This window comes from Etheostoma spectabile, chromosome 6 (genome assembly GCF_008692095.1).
Source record: "Etheostoma spectabile isolate EspeVRDwgs_2016 chromosome 6, UIUC_Espe_1.0, whole genome shotgun sequence".
Classification (NCBI taxonomy): Eukaryota; Metazoa; Chordata; class Actinopteri; order Perciformes; family Percidae; genus Etheostoma; species Etheostoma spectabile.
Window position 1 is genome coordinate 2,682,289 of NC_045738.1, and position 17,010 is coordinate 2,699,298.

General features: G+C 38.4%; 1 protein-coding gene across 2 annotated transcripts in view; it reads left to right on the forward strand.

Moving 5' to 3' along the window:
- The window catches only part of dnah5 (dynein, axonemal, heavy chain 5), a 120,223-nt gene that overhangs the window by 66,548 nt on the left and 36,665 nt on the right, over window positions 1-17,010 (forward strand). For both annotated transcript variants that reach the window (XM_032517722.1, XM_032517723.1), the window contains 9 exons: window positions 483-597; window positions 1,122-1,298; window positions 3,175-3,378; window positions 4,596-4,775; window positions 7,571-7,708; window positions 11,219-11,354; window positions 12,502-12,683; window positions 13,135-13,269; window positions 15,705-15,860. In XM_032517722.1, coding sequence (XP_032373613.1) covers window positions 483-597; window positions 1,122-1,298; window positions 3,175-3,378; window positions 4,596-4,775; window positions 7,571-7,708; window positions 11,219-11,354; window positions 12,502-12,683; window positions 13,135-13,269; window positions 15,705-15,860 — 1,423 coding nt within the window. The remainder of the gene's footprint in view (window positions 1-482; window positions 598-1,121; window positions 1,299-3,174; window positions 3,379-4,595; window positions 4,776-7,570; window positions 7,709-11,218; window positions 11,355-12,501; window positions 12,684-13,134; window positions 13,270-15,704; window positions 15,861-17,010) is intronic.

The window sequence follows — 17,010 nt, forward strand, 5'->3', positions numbered from 1 at the left end:
ATATATTAGTCATAAGTGATGCATCAATATTGGGCATGTTTAGTGCATTTCCTGAAAAATACAGCTGTTTTCACAAAGGTGCCAGCCCAGAACCATAAGTTAGGGGTCACCTTTTCAGATTGCAGCTTTAAAATACATCACAGAGCTCAAAAACAATTTATTTCCCACAACTTTCTGTGCTGCGTTTTTCATTATTTTGAACTCATGTCTGCTTAACAGTTACACTAGCAGGCCAAGAATGAAAAGCTGCCTTCATGTTAAAGAATGTTCAAGTTTTTCCACCAACTAGTTCCAAGGGGACCAAAAATTATGTCAAAATGTCTTGTAGTTCATCTTGAAAGTGTTTGACTATTTACAACAAACAGGATCCCAGGTGTAGCTGTGTATATTTCTCTCAGATAGTCTAGCACATAATAGAAATGTACGAGATGCTTTAATTGTATGTGGCTTACCTGATTATGTTTAATATCTATCTTGTTTAGGATGAACACTGGTCTCCAGAAGCTGAAGGAGGCCTCAGTGTCTGTAGCAGCACTCAGCAAGGAGCTGGAGGTGAAAGAGAAGGAGCTACAGGTTGCTAATGACAAGGCTGATATGGTAAGTTTCATGCAGGTGAATGTGTGTGTGTTGTTTCTTTAGGTTGAGAGTGTGTCAAGAGATACACACTCTATGTTGACTTTTTTAAGTTGGCTTAAGATTGCAGAAGTATTCTAAATTAAACAAAACAAGTAAATACTTTGGATTGAAACAGCAGCACACACTATACTACATTCATAGTATTCGTCTTTGTTTTTTTTCTGAATATGAATATTTGTTATTCTTGTCATTCATAACTATATTTTTCTGTAGCTAATTGCAGGTAGGTAGATGTGGGTATGCATAAACAGCACTAACATTAACGTGCCTCAGAATAAATGAATAATAAGATGGCTGCATTAAAATTAATAAAGTTTCACTAATAATTAGAAATTAGAGAACAAAACAGAAGGGCACATTCCTTTTCAATTTTGCAATTTTTTGAATATGCTTGAAAATATATTGGTTTGCACTTACGTGATGAAGCTCCTGTGGTGAGATTGCACTGACTCAAGGCCATGTTTATTTTTTGTACATACATCCAGGTATTAAAGGAGGTGACAGTAAAAGCCCAGGCAGCAGAGCGAGTGAAGGTGGAGGTGCAGAAAGTGAAGGACAAGGCCCAGGCCATCGTAGATAGCATCTCAGCTGACAAGGCCATCGCTGAGGAGAAACTTGAAGCTGCCCGTCCAGCTCTTCAAGAAGCAGAGGCTGCACTGCAGGTACTGTATGGGACATTAGTCCCCTGAGGACCATTTATATCTACATTTATAGCTACCTCAGAAGAACAGATTTGTGATTTCCAAACTTGTTTTGTCAGCAAAACACACAAGTTAAAGAAGGATGGACTGTCTGATCTCAACTGCAATGTCGAGATAAGAATATACTACTGTAACTGTAACTGATTCATGTTTATCTCGCCTTCAAGACTGTTACCTCAGTTACTGCGTCACCTAAGAAGTTGCCAGTTATTTTTAGAGTTGCATACCACTTTTCTCTACAAAGCAGTGCATACTATGGCTGCATGATCTCTTATCCCAACACTGTACAGCTTAACACACAAGAAGAAAAACTTATACTGTATGGTGACAGAGGTTTGTCAGTAGCTGCACTGAAATAATGGTGCTCTCCATCATTATTTTTGATTATCCCTGTCCAATGATCTATTTCAGAAGCAACTTAAAACCCACTTTGAGTCAAATCCTTTCAACTTTAATTGATTTCTTGTCCTATCTGCATGCATACTTGGGAGAGTTTGACTTTCTGTTATATGCATCTTTTTATGGTTTTCTGCTTCATATATTTCATTCTCTGTCCATCCATTTTTCAAGTCCCTTTTATCTTTCATTCAAGCCTACTATATAATGCACTGTAGCTCCTCAAGATGTTCTCTGCGGCCCCTGTATGTTGTTTTTCCAAGCATAGGTTTGCCCTAAAAGATAGCCCGAGGGTTATAAATTGTCAGCAGTGTATTTTGCCCTTCTTTGTGGCTTAATGTTTCCACCACCAATATGTTTTTTACTCTCTCTTTGTGTTGCTTCAGGGTGCCACTTAGAGCACTTTGTGACTTGCTGTGTGTAGCTGCATGCAGGTTTTGCCTACAGCCTTCCCACCCTGTACAGTATGTGTGAAACAGCGGGTGTATCTAAAGTTAGCATTTTGCTCTGGAGAATGGAGCTGCGTTGTAATTAAAGCTGTCCTCCTGGGTAGATGGTTGCATACATATCTCCTATGGCAGGTCCCTCATTAGAATTTTCATCTTGCTGCTGTGGATGGATGTTTCATATTTTCAAGCAGGCAAACCTTAGGCAATCTGTCTGGATTGATGATTGTGCATTTAAAAAATTGTATATGTGCTCATAGATAGTTTGAGATAGTGCTCTTGGTGCACACATCATTATTTACACATTAAGTCTCCCTTGAAAAATAAACCTCAACTACTTTGTGTGTCTCTTTGATTTAGCTCTTAATTACAACAAGCATACAACAATGACTTTGTATTGCAATATTTGCCTGAACCAATTGATTAATTTCAAATTTTGTAAAGCTAAATTGAAATCATGGATTTGAGGTAACCCTATTGAGACATTTTCTAAAAAAGCAGTGGAGAGCAGAGAAGAGGAGAGGAGTTAGCAGTAGGGGATGTGCCAGACTGCCTGTATGCTGTCTCTTGGGATGACAAATCAGAGTGGAAATGGAGCAGGGGGTTGAGAGCAGAAAGGAGTAAAAGTGCGAAAAGGAGAAGAAATTAGTTAAGCATGCGGGGGGCCTGATAAAGCAGCCAAACAGCTCTCACCTGAACATTTTCTTTACTCTCCTGCTCCCTCTCTCATTTAAATCGGTCCTTTAAAGTAATTCCTGTCCCTCTTTGCAGAACTGTTGTTTATACTTACAGTCTTCATGTTTTCGACCTTTTCCTTTTTCTTATTGTCAGTGCCTCTAGTTGTATTTCCTTTGTAAACTTCATATGTTTTATATTCTCAAACTGCAGCATTGTGTATGATTTCCTTTATACAGAATGTCCTGTATTAAGAGTTGTTATGAAATTCCTAATCCTTTGCTAACAACCCCTATTTGTCTTTTCTCATAACCACTAAGACAATCAAGCCATCAGACATTGCCACAGTACGAACTCTTGGTCGTCCCCCTCATCTCATTATGCGGATCATGGACTGCGTGTTGCTGCTCTTCCAAAGGCGGGTCAACACGGTGAAGATCGACCCAGAGAAGAACTGTCACATGCCGTCCTGGCAAGAATCCCTAAAACTCATGACAGCTGGAAACTTCCTGGGCAGTCTGCAGGTACACTCAATAATATCAGCTTAATAAAGTTGAGATTGAAGATGCTGCAGAAGGCCTGCTCACATCCTTGGTTTTGACAATGTTAAACATGAAAAATGGTTAAATCATTGGAAATGCATTACTAAAGGACCAGACTCAGCTCCAAGAAACATAGAAAGGCTTTTTCCTGCTCTTCCATAAAAATTGTAAGTTATAGTATCTTTTGTTGTAAAATGAAGTCAGAAAACATACAGACTTAATTGTGTGTTAATGGATAGTTATCAAGTTAAAAAACAGCATCGCTATCTAATCTGTGTTATAGATTCTTCAATAATATCCTAGTGTATCTCAACTAACTAACTAAGCTCAACTAATCAGTGAATTGTAAATGTGTTATATCCACTTACATTATGACCTTTTACTGGATAAAATTAGCTATTGTTATAGCTACATTTTCTGTAAAGGAAAAAGGTTGGTCTTCATGACTTCTCAGTCTTGCAGACAACAACTTCATAAATGTGATATAAGGTATTTTATTACTGTACATATGATCTTAAAAGTGCAGAAAGACAGGTTTGGGCAGGTTCAATCATTTTTTAAATAATTTGCAGTAATTAAACACTAAGTTGATGTGATGGAATCAGGATAATGTTTAAAATTGGCACAATCAGTGTGAGGACATCTTATGGTCTTTAATTTCACTAAAATTCCCAACTCCACAAGTACACAACTTTCTTAGATTTGTCTGAATTTGCTCCACATTAACCCCCCTCTCATTGTTACATATTTCTGTCTACCCTCTCTTTTCCGTTTTTTCTATCTCATCTCAACTACACATTTATCTTACCTTGTGCACCTCTGTATGTTATCTGTAATCTTTTTGCTTCCTTGCCTTTCTTTCCGTCTCCTTCTTGTTCACCTCCTCTTGCACAATCTCTTTTTGTTCTCTTCTGGGCTGTGTTCCTGTTGGATTTATCTCTCCCTCATTTGCGCAGCTCTGCTCTGCCTTGTCTTTTTTCTCTTTTTCTATTCACCAACAGGCCCACTTTGTGTCTTTTCTCAATCCCCATAGCTCCATTTATAATTTTATTCTCCTTTTACTTGTAATTCACATAGTTTAACATTATTCATCTTTAAGTAGCTTTTCATGAGATATTTGTGTGTCTTGTGAGTCATGTTTCCCTTCTGAATCCCCCCTCCACCAACCCCCACCACCTCTCTTTCCCCCTGCCTTGCAGCAATTCCCCAAAGACTCCATTAATGAGGAAATGGTGGAGCTGCTGCTGCCTTATTTTGACATGCCTGACTACAACATTGAAACAGCCAAGCGAGTGTGTGGCAATGTGGCCGGCCTCGCATCCTGGACAAAAGCTATGGCTTCCTTCTTCTCCATCAACAAGGAGGTCTTACCCTTGAAGGTAATATACAGTGTAATATATTTAACACATTGCTTCTTGGTACAGCAGAGAGGTGAAACAGTGCTGTTTGTTGACAGTATGTGACGTTAAATATAATTAGAATCAGTATTATCAGCTAAGAAAGTCTGAATACATACAATGAATTTGACTCTGGCTATTTGGTGTGGTCAATATACATACACAGAAGTAGACATACGTCTAAAAAAAAGGACAGCAAAGCTGAACAAAGTAAACACACTGCACACATTTGACTACTATGCACAGATATAAATATGTATATAAGAAAGTGTGTGTATATATACATATCACACATGTAACCAACCAGCTCTATAAATATTAGTCAATGTGGAAGTTCTGTGAAAATGACGTCCACAAACACATACACTATGTCAGCCTCTTAAATTTCTACTTACAAACACAAACCTTGTGAGACACCTGTCATCATCACCCTAACAAACGCATATGACTGCAGCACGCACACACTCCCAGTCTTCCACTCTGATAAATAAGGAAAACTTAGAGTGGAGAAGTGTGGTAGTTTTTCTGTAGCAAGCCCCAGGCTTCAAAGAAAACAGGACAAACTGTCTCTGATATGAAAAGGATTATTCATATTCCCACATTTTGGCAGCAGTAATTTGCTGATGGTCTAGGCAATATAAATTCCCCAAAGATTTCAGACAGAGAGAGAATTAGGCTTCTATCCAATGACCATGAGCATATAAAAATAAAAATGATAAAATTAGGATATACCCAGGCAGACAGCTTGGTCATGATAGTCATTGTACCAGTCCCAGTCCTCAAGCAAAGTCCTCAGTGGGATAAAGATCAAATCTGAAAGAACATATCCACCAATTTAGATAACCTTCTATAGCGTGAAATAAAATAAGTGTTTGGTTGCTGTGTATAAGTGAAAATAAGAAGACTCAACAAACTTCTACAAAATATACAAATTACCACCAATGTAAAATATTTTGAAAGACTGAACCTTCTTGCCTTTCTACAACAAAATGAAATAAGACATACTGATTTAATCTACAGTAAAAGCTGTGTTTACATTTACATTTTTACTTTGTACAAGTTTCACTAATTATTGCTTTTTTGCAACAACACGTGTTCCCGTACAAACCTGTCTCCTAAAAATTACATTCCTATACACCTAAACTGCATTCTCAATTACGTTTTGATGGAAACGTATTTTCTCCTTCACATCCTTGTACCAGCGACAGGTTTGAAATATATGGCAACGTTGTGAACTGATTAGTTAGGTTTAGGTAAAGACCATGGTTTGGGTTATATGAAGTCTATTTGTTACAAGTTACATATTTTAGTTAAGTATGTTACATAAGTTATGCATGTGACTTAAGTACATCACGAAAGTTAACTTACGTAAGCGTACATTAAGTTAAAATAAGTCAACGTGTACTTTTAGGTTGCATACAAGACAAAACCAAAACAACGCTCTCCTAGGTGAAAGCTGCCTGTTTGTTTGACCCCATCAGTCCATCCATATCTCGTCCCCGTATCCCGTAGATGTTAAACACAGACTTTGATCAGAAACGTATTTGTGATATTTCAACAAAGTAATCCGGGACTAAATAAGTTTCACTCAAAACATAATTGAGAATGCAGATTAGTTGGGAACGTAATCTTTAGGAGACAGGACTGTTCTGTTGGCATTTACTCTTTTTTCTGATGAATTGATAATTCATCACACAGCAGAATACTCTGTATGCAAAATCCTTGATTATTAAGGCACAGCAACACACACACACACATATACACACACACACATACACACACACACATACCTGTTCATTAAACCCTGTGATTTTATCCAAAAATCCTTTTTTAGTTTAACTTCCTGCCAGTGCATTGTGTCTGATGCATGGTGTAAAAGATGACAAAACATATAAAAGCGCATTCAAAGAAAGCAGTTACACTTATGGATCACTTTAACTTTGCCTAATGATCACCTCTGCTTACCCTTCTGTTACTTTGTTGTTCTTTTGCACTTGATTTCCTCTGCCCCCTCATCTCCCTCTATACAAGGTCTCATTTTACCACTTATTTTGCTTGCTTCCACATCTCATTTCCTCAATTTTGACTGCACCTTTATGTCTCTGCTCACCCTGGTCTCTTTATCAGATGACATTCTTTACTTTTCTAGTTTCCATTATCCCCTCTCTCACTGACTGTCTCCCTATCTTTTCTCATATTCTCGTTTTCTGTGTCTCTCTCTTTCACACCCATACAAACACATTCTGTTTTTCTCCTATACACCACAACCTTTATGAGAATCCCTGCCTATCCTCTTTGATCCTGGTCTTCTGCATTAGCAGGGAACACAGCCTGGCAAATTGATTTTCTGGTTTCCAACTCAGTGGTGGCCTTTAAGCTGGCCAGCCAGACTGCCAGCCAGAGATACAGTTGGATGGACAGACAGTCAGTACAATAAATTATTGTTTCATACTTTGTCTTCGCCAGGCCACCCAAACACACAGAGACAGACATTCATTTTCTCTAAATCTGTCTCTAAACCTGTTGTGATGCAGTCTCCACACAAAAAACTGCCATTAAAACATTCACACCTACCACCTTTCCTCTTTCTTTTTCTGTCAAATTCTCCCCACCTTCACCACATCTATTCCGTCTTCTCCTTAGAATGTTTCCCTGTCCCTCTCTGTTTGTTAGCCCTCTTCCTAGAAAACTGACTGTGACCCCTGTAGGCGTTTTATGTGAAATAACAGATCGCTCTGTCTCTCTCTCTTAATTCTCTTTCTTCCTTTCTTTTTTAGGCTAACTTGGCAGTGCAGCAGAATCGTCTGGCAATAGCTAATGTAGACCTTCAAAAGGCTCAGGCTGAACTGGATGCCAAGCAGGCAGAGCTGGATGTGGTACAGGCAGAGTATGAGAAAGCCATGATGGAGAAACAGGTCATTAGCTTTACTTCCTTAAAAACACAAGTATAAATTATTTTGCAACACTAAGATAGGAGCAGTGTGTGCTAAAAAAATATACATTTGGATTGTGGGATATGAAGCAGAGGTGAGATGGATGCTTTATGGTGTGCTGATACTACACCTACATCTCCACCTTGCACATTGTTTTTCTTTTTTTTTCTTTTAGGAGTTAATTAATAAACATCAGATAACATACAATTAAACGTGGGGAGGCTGTGGCTCAGTGGTAGAGTGGTTGCCTGCCAATCGGAAGGTTGGTGGTTTGATCCCTGCCCCTGCAGTCATTGTCGAAGTGTCCTTGGGCAAGACACTGAACCCCGAGTTGCCCCCGGTGCTGCGCATCGGAGTGTGAATGTGTATGAATGTTTATCTGATGAGCAGGTGGCACCTTGTATGGCAGCCCCGGTCACAGTGTGTGAATGGTGAATGTTTCCTGTAGATGTAAAAGCGCTTTGAGCAGTTGTTAAGACTGGAAAAGCGCTATATAAATACAGCACATTTACGTAGGGTGTCTATCACTGAAGCATTTTTATAGTGGGGAATTGCAATATTAATTCTACTTAGCAGAGTTTAAATAGCACATGATATGCACAACTTAGAAACTGGGATCACTAGTTTGGATCCAGGATTTCCTAATTAATTTGCTGTTCCATATAAAAATGCATATAACTGGCACAGCTGCCTTTGTGCTTTATTGATTGATTAACTTTCCTGGAACAATGGTATTTAATTTCCATTCGTAGCTCACTCTTGTCCTTTCACAGCAACAATACATTTCTTCATATGCAGTATGATTTCATGACAGAAAAGAAATATATTTTAAAAGAAAAGTGATATTGGAAATATACAGGATGCCCTTACTTAAGTTAAATTAAGTTTGTAATTATTATATTTGAACAAACAAAAAATATGATCATATTTGTTAAAGCTTATGTTGTGCCACCTGCTGCTATTTATAATATTTTTTCAAACTTAAATACTATCACAATCCAGTGTTTTTCAGCATTTTATTGGATAAGCTGCCCTTTTGTTTAAAAAGATGACGGGCCTTAAAGCTGCAGTAGGGAGTTCTGAGAAAACGTGGACTTAGCCTAAAAATTTGAACAAGCACACCTTACAGGTCCCTCCCCCTTGCTCTCTGCTGCGCCACAGCTCCTCCCCCACAGTGGGGCCTGCCGTGAACGCGCAGGCTAGTAAGCAGTGCCACCGATGCTTTCCACCCCTCATGGACAATACAGGGATTAATCTGAGGAGGGTATAGCTTATGTAAACAATTTGCTTATATAAATTATTTATATTTTGTAAATTTTTTCATAAAAGGGTTAAAATGATTTTTCATGTAACGCTCATTGTGAGAACAAAAGTAGCACGTTACACAGTACATACTGAATTACCTTTTGGATCAATTTAAAACCGTAAACTTTCAGTAGGAATGATGAATGACTGAGGAAATCAATGAGCCAAGGAATAATAACATCTTAGAAATATGTAGGTTTTTTAGAAAGGGTAAAATAAATCAGCTTTTTTTGCAAAGTACTCCTGCACAAGGAAATACTGAACATTTGAGTGGACTGAAAGACGATTCTTCCGTGCCTGTGTCGGGGCCATGTCTGACCTGTTGAAGGAGCACAAAGAATTTGTGTCAGACATTTGATTTACAAATTACACCTGAGGGGAAAGAAAACATGTTTAAAATAATCAAAAGTAGAAGTCTGCCTTGCCAAACGTTGACAGGGACAGCGCACAATTAAAGTAGTTTAACCATAGCTACATTTATTGTGATCGACAAAAACACCCTTTGGCTTGCTAAATGTAGGCATCGAAATATATTACTTATACTGAGGGTGGAGGAGTTAGCAGGAAAGTTAATCTTCACCTGCTACACATTTCTGCCGTGCCACAAGCTACGGAGTAAACTGAGATTTGCGCTATCACCAGTGTATGAAGTGGTACTGAACCATCGATACTTAGTTGTGTAGTTCTTAAAAAATGAAACAAATCCAGCAGGGATACTTACATGTCAAGCAGAAATGTGGCTAACGCTAGCTCAGAATCGTGTGTGAATCTTCCAGTAGGCGTAGCTCCCTCCACCTTTGAAAAGCCGCTTCGATGTTGACCTCGTTATTTCGGCGCGGTTTTAATTCTTTCTTTTTAGCTCGCTTTTCGTCATCGGTCTTCTTCGTTAGCCCGTCTTTGTTTTCCGAGCAGGTGGCACTCGAGAAATTGGCAGTTTTCCTGAAAAGTTGTTTCTCCGCGATTAGCACAGCTGCAGTGCACTAGACATCTGAGCTCGACGGCGGTACGCGCTGTGCGGGGGGAGGGTATGAGCCAGCGTACACGAGAGTGATTGACACTGTAAGACAGTCCTCCTCGCTCTGATTGGCTGTTTCTGACCGGGAGCGTGTTTTTGCAAGTGGCAGCAGGAGCACAGGGAGGAGCAGCAAGAGCTTGATTTTTTCAAAGATTATCTGTCTATGTTCTGCTGTCAGACATAGTGACATTTTAAACAAATATGTAAAAAATACATTTTTACAAAAGTTACCTACTGAAGCTTTAAAGCTGGAGTCATGGAGGTGTGCTGACTTTCTAGAGTAAACAGCCTGTGATAACCTGCAACAAAAACAGAAAAAACAGAAACAGTGGCACTTTTTGCTGCATGTGTTTTTCATCTGTACTTTCTGTTCTGTGATAAATAACAACATGTAAATAGAACAGTATGTGCAACAACACTCACTGATTAAGAAATCTGGACAGCACAAGTTAGAATTTTATGATTAAGACTCTGGGGGACCAGAAGCTTGAGATTGAAAGGCCCACTGCAGAAGCCTATATACTAGACTGTTTTTAATGAAGAAACAGACATTATTGCTGTTGGGCAAACAAGCTCTTTTTTGCCTGTGAGCATCTGATAAAATGCTTTTTTTTAAAGGAAAGCTAATCTGGGCAGTCAGATAGGATGAACATTATAAAAAGAAAATAAAACTTCCATCCATTCATCAATCAGGGGTTGCCGGATTCCTAAGCCTATGCAAACATAACCCAGCATGCATTAGGTGTAAGACAGAGGCCTGTCACTACAAACATATAAAGACGGAATATTTTCACTGACTACAATTGTACAATTAAATATTATACAATTAAATTAACCTGCATATATTTGGACATTTTTGCATCTGGAGAAAACCCACACAGTGTAAAAACATTAAATTACATTTGTCATCATATTTAGACCTGTTATCTTATGCTGAGTCCTAGTATACTAGAATTAGAGAGCATCTCAAGTCACAAATGGTGACTGATTTGGACATACTCTCTTTGTCCTTTACTTTAGATTGGTATAGAAATGCACAGGCTTACGGGGATTAAGGGGTTGAAGGAGTGTTGGGTAGATGGACCATGAAGAGTCATTTGGAAGGGCAGACAAGGAGGCCAAACACACATCAACCTACTGACTTGTTTGTCTGCCCACCTCCTCCTTATCAGACCTTGCTGGAGGATGCTGAGCGCTGTAGACACAAGATGCAGACGGCGTCTAGTCTCATCAGCGGCCTTGCTGGCGAGAAGGAGAGATGGACTGAGCAGAGCAAAGAGTTTGCTGCACTGACCAAACGCCTTGTTGGTGGGTTTCAATTTTTATTTATATTTTATTCTTTTTATTGATCACCAGTGGGGAAATTACTTTTTTTTCACTTTGTTGTTGGAACACACTACACACAGGCCTGAAATGCACACACAGTTTAAGAACTTCAAGCTGGTATTCAGAAAGCTATGGCATCAAAGAGATGTCTCTGCATTGAATTATACTGATTCATGCTCTGTCATGAATAACAGTGATTTGTGAAATGTTGCTTGAATTAATTAGGCATGAATGTACACTATTTCTGTTCGATGATTAAACAAATACACACCAAGTCCCTCTTGTATTACTACGCTAAATGCATTTTGCCATTATTGTATACTAATTACCAACAATGTGGTCAAAATGTTACATTTTTGACAGACATTTTATTCCCAGTGTACTGCCAACATGGTACAATTTATCAACTAATTATTAAGTGCCCATATTATGCTCATTTTCAGGTTCATAATTGTATTTTGAGGTTGCACTAGAATAGATTTACATAGATTTATTTTCAAAAAACACCATATTTTTGTTGTATTGCACATTACTGCAGATCCTCTTTTCACCCTGTGTGTTCAGGTCTTTGTTTTAGCTACAGAGTGAGACATCTTACGTCTTTACTATCTTTGTTGGGAGTTGCACATGTGCAGTAGCTAGGTAAGATCACATCAGCTAGATAACTTTCTCCAACTTTGGTCAGTACAAGCCAGGATTAGCTGGGGGACTTCTTCTAAACGAGGGCGTACTTGTAGAATACCTGCAGAACAGGGACATGGAAGTTGTTCTTTTGTAGATTATGGTGAACTAGTTGTGTTATAGCAGTGTTTTGCCATTGAGAACGAGCTAGCATGCTATGGTTAGCCACCTCGTCTCGGCTAGTGACGTAGAAAGCCATGCAGATTTTGAACAGCTCACCCAGAGACTGAAGGCAGAGGACATTCAGAAACCCATTACTCACTCAAAACAGAATGGGTAGTATTTTTTCCAAGTTTGTATGCGTGTGGAAGCACTTTAAGCTTTTTTTTTTTTTTTTACTTTTATTGCACTAGCATAGTCTGCCACATCATGGGCTGTTTTCTGATTGTGTTCACAATAACACATAACCAGTATTTAAGTATTTAACCCATTTGTCTTCTTGTTTCAGGTGACGTTCTTCTGGCCACAGCGTTCCTCTCTTACTCTGGACCCTTTAATCAGGAATTTCGTAATCTTCTACTGAGCGACTGGCAGCGCGAGTTAAAGCAACGTCACATCCCATTTGGCAACAACCTCAATCTGACCGAGCTGCTCATTGATGCACCCACTGTTAGTGAGTGGAACCTACAGGTCAGTGTTCTACTTTGGTAACTAGTGCCAACCCAATCAGTTTTAGTCAATAATTATAGTGCATGTTGATGTAGTATAAAAAGTGTGTGATAATTCTATACTGCATCTAATCTCCAGGATACATACTTAATAGATACGGTTTACACAAAATGGAAATGAAAAGTGACCTTTTCCCTGTGAAAAATTGTTTACCTTTAAGTTTTGTCTGTTTTTTTTGTTTTGTTTTTATAAGGACTTCATATTGCAGTTGCCTGACTGGAATAGAGATTTAATTATTAATAATCAACCTAGTTTTTTGTAGAATAAATATATGTATCATTTACATGTTTATTGTTAATAAATCAAATACTGGTGTATAGTTAATGGAAGTAAAATTATTCAAATAAATTACCTGGCATTAATAAACATCAGGATTAAACCTGAACCAGTTATCTCTTTTCCCATTTTACAGGGCCTCCCTAATGATGACTTGTCAATTCAGAATGGCATCATCATTACCAAAGCTGCTCGCTTCCCTCTCCTTATTGACCCCCAGACACAGGGAAAAATCTGGATCAAAAACAAAGAGACCAGGAATGAGCTGCAGGTTCGGGACTTCTTTCTTCTGTTGCTTTAAAAAATGTGATCTGTTTGCTGCTACATTTTGTAATATGTATAACCTTTATTTATTCAGTGAGGGCCACTGAGAGCAAGATCTCTTTTCCAATGACGCCCTGATTACAGCACAATTAAAATGAAAAAAAAAACAATCTCAAAAATTACAGTATGAATAAATAATCTGATCATAAAAAAATATGATCATAAATATTACCCAAATCATAATATGTAAAAATAATGAAAGAATAATCACAAAATTACAGCATATATAAACAATAAAAACTAATGAGAATTATTGATGTAGGCGAATAAAAGGGCTACTAAAAACAAGAGCAGTTCCACATTCAAGCATAGTCTTGAATGTCTCAATGGAAACAAGTTGTTTTGATTTGAGAGAATCCTGAAGCCAGTTCCGTCTGTCAGGAGCGTAAAAGTTAAAAGCACTCTTTCCTAATTTACAATTGATGCATGGTGTGATAAGTCTAATGTGTGTCTGTGAGCATGTCTGGTGTGTTATGTTAGATAACAGATAGAGGGGGATTTTGCTACTTAAAACCTAGTAAATAAACAGTAAATAATGTTGCTCTCTACAATGATGGGTTAGAAACCTACCACCAGTAATAAAACGCAGAGTGCTGTGATATACCACATCCAGCGGCTTCAATGTGGCAGATGTAGCATGCATGTAAAGAATGTCCACATAATCAAAACAGACATTATGAGTGATTGCACCACAGTTTTCCTACTAAAAATTGAAATAACAAGACTTATTACTGTACAGAAAACCCATTTTTCACCTCAGTTTTTTGGTTAGATGTTCCACATGGGTCTGAAATGAGAGTTGATTGACAAGCCAAATGGTGAGGTATTTATGTGAATCTACCATTTGAATTTGCCTGCCATGAAGTGCATGAATGCTTAGACAGGGGTCCAGACTAGGCAACTTAGGGAACATAATACATTTTGTCTTGTCAGAGTTCAAGACTTATGGCTGATAAAAGACAATAATAAAAAGATAATTATTTAATTCACTTGGGTCACCACTAGAGCCCGACCGATATATAAAAGGGTCAATATTATCGGCCGATATTAGGCATTTCCCGAACTATTGGTATCGGCATTTATAATGGCTGATTTAAAAAAATATATATATATATATATATATATATATATATATAAATATTTTAATATTCAGAATTACTTATAATGATTTATAATCCCTTATGACCGCATAAGGGACAAGATTCTAGATTGGCCCATTTGGGTGCGCGGTTTACACCTATCACCTTTTCTAGCCACTGGGGGACCATAGGCAGGCTGGGGGAACTCATATTAATGTTAAAAAAACTTTTTTCATGCCTTGGGACCTTTGCTTTCATTATTTGTATTCCTCTTTTTCTAAGAACCATTGTGCCTTAAGAAATGTAATAGTTTTTCCCTGTGCCAGTTTTAGTAATGCGAGATTTAGATTTTTATCAGGCTCTGAAATCTTCACATTGTTGAAATATGTCTGTATGCTCAGTTTCTGCAATGTACTACTTGCCCTCAAATCTTTTTCATTGTCCAACATGCTTTTTTCCTTTGTACAGTGCCTTGAAAAAGTACTGCAGAATTCTGTAGATGTAATAAGACCAGCCAAGGTCACTGGCCCTGTTAGGGAAAATCTCTGAGCCAAGTTAAGGCATTCTACAATCCTATTATGAGTGTCCTGAAGACACATTTCCCCAAGCAGAGGGTTTAAACCCTTTCCACAACTGACCTCATCAAAACAACTGATTTTATTTTTGTAAGGTTTTCTAAAAATGGTACATCTTAAAAACGGATTTGCCATTAGTTTGATGAGTCACATTCTGCAGACAGAGGTTGGCCTTTGTATCTTAATAGGAATAAGGGAGAAGTCAAATGTGTATCTCCTTCATTTGACTGAATAAAATGCTTCACACTGTCTCTTACAAATCTGCTCATCAGTGTGTTGGAAACAATGTGATTGCTGTTGAGGTCAAATAGGAAGGTGATCTTAATAAAATATTTAAAATGTATCTATGTTACACAAGGTTTGCCCCCATTAAAACCAGATTGTTTGGTATAAGACAATAAAAATGTTCAGTGTGGACATGGGACATTGTGGTAGCCGACTGATGCAGGAGCTTGAGTCAAAAAGGCAATGCTGGGCGCCTGCGTAGTTCACCAGGTTGAGCGTGCGCCCATATATTGATGTTTCCTCCTTTGAGCAGCGGCCTGTGGCCCTTTGCTTCATGACATTCCCCTTCTCTCTCCCCATTCATATATTCAGCTATCCCATAAATAAAGGCTTAAAATGCCTAAAAAATAATCTTAAAAAAGGAATGCTTGTCATTGGATTACATCTTTATGTAACATAATTACCTTTTTTATATTAATAGAGGTATCATATTCTGATCCCAGATCACATCATTGAACCATAAGTACTTCAAGAACCATCTGGAGGACAGTTTGTCTCTTGGGCAACCCCTTTTGATCGAGGACGTAGGGGAGGAGTTGGACCCAGCACTCGACAACATCCTTGAAAAGAACTTCATCAAAACTGGCTCCACATACAAGGTAAAATGGCTGAAATAACCCACATGTACCAATTATTTATTTATTTATTTATTTTTTACCTTGGTTACAAGAGTGAAATGGGCAGGTGTGTTTTGTGTGCTGGTGGAAGGCATGATGGGACTTGGGCAGAGCTGCGGTCAAATTTGCTTAGGAAGGTTTCTAATGGAGTGAAATGACCCGGAAGTAGTGGCTGCCATGATAAGATCTGTTCAAATTGTCTAAGTGATAAGGAAAGGTGCTTCAATGCTTCCTTTGTTACCTCCTTTAGCATAGGATACACTGGACCATACTTTATGAAAGGACCACAACTCCTTGCGGCAGCAAAATTTAACGAGACGCATCATCATTTTGCGGTTCATAATCAGAAGATGTGCACTAGCGCTGGCAGCCGTAATTCTGTATGCACCGCTTGTACATTATTATTTTCTGTGAGAGATTTAAACACATCTAATAATAATGATAATGTACTTCATAGCACCGTCTGAGAGCACGGGGCAAAGTATCCAGGTCCACTTTCAGAAGAGTGTAGTTTAATCAGCTGACGCACCCAGGCCAATAACATCCGCCGTCGCATGATTACGCAGCCGACTGTTAAGGCTTGTCTTTTCCTAATTCCTTTTGAGTCTCTACTTCACACCTTTCCTTAACCTCATGATGTTTACCACCTGGGTTAAGAAAAAGTGGTTGTCTGTCACACCTGTACTGACACATGTTGATCAGCTCAGACAGGGAAAAAGCAAGCCCGCTCACTAAAACTGCACAACATGGATAGTGCTGGCGGGAGGTGGAGAGGCTTTTTGATTTCTCCAACCATGCCAGCTGGAGCATCTCTCCTGAGCTATGCTAATGTCTTGAGATGGATTAAAGTGCGGTCAGTGACACAGTGAGAGTGCTTTATCATGTGCAGACTGCAGAGTGAGTGACTACGCAGAGGTCATTTCTATCTGTTTTTTTAATCCCCAATGCAGAAACACATTTTTTGACTGCATAGTAAAAAAAGAAAACTTCTCTTCTGCATCTGTCTCGTTAGTTTGTGGAGAAGTGTTACAGCTAAGGTTAGGGCTGCACGATTATGGACAAAATGATAATCACGTTTATTTTGATCAAAATTTTGATTGTGTTAATTCTCACGATTATTTGTTGATTTTAA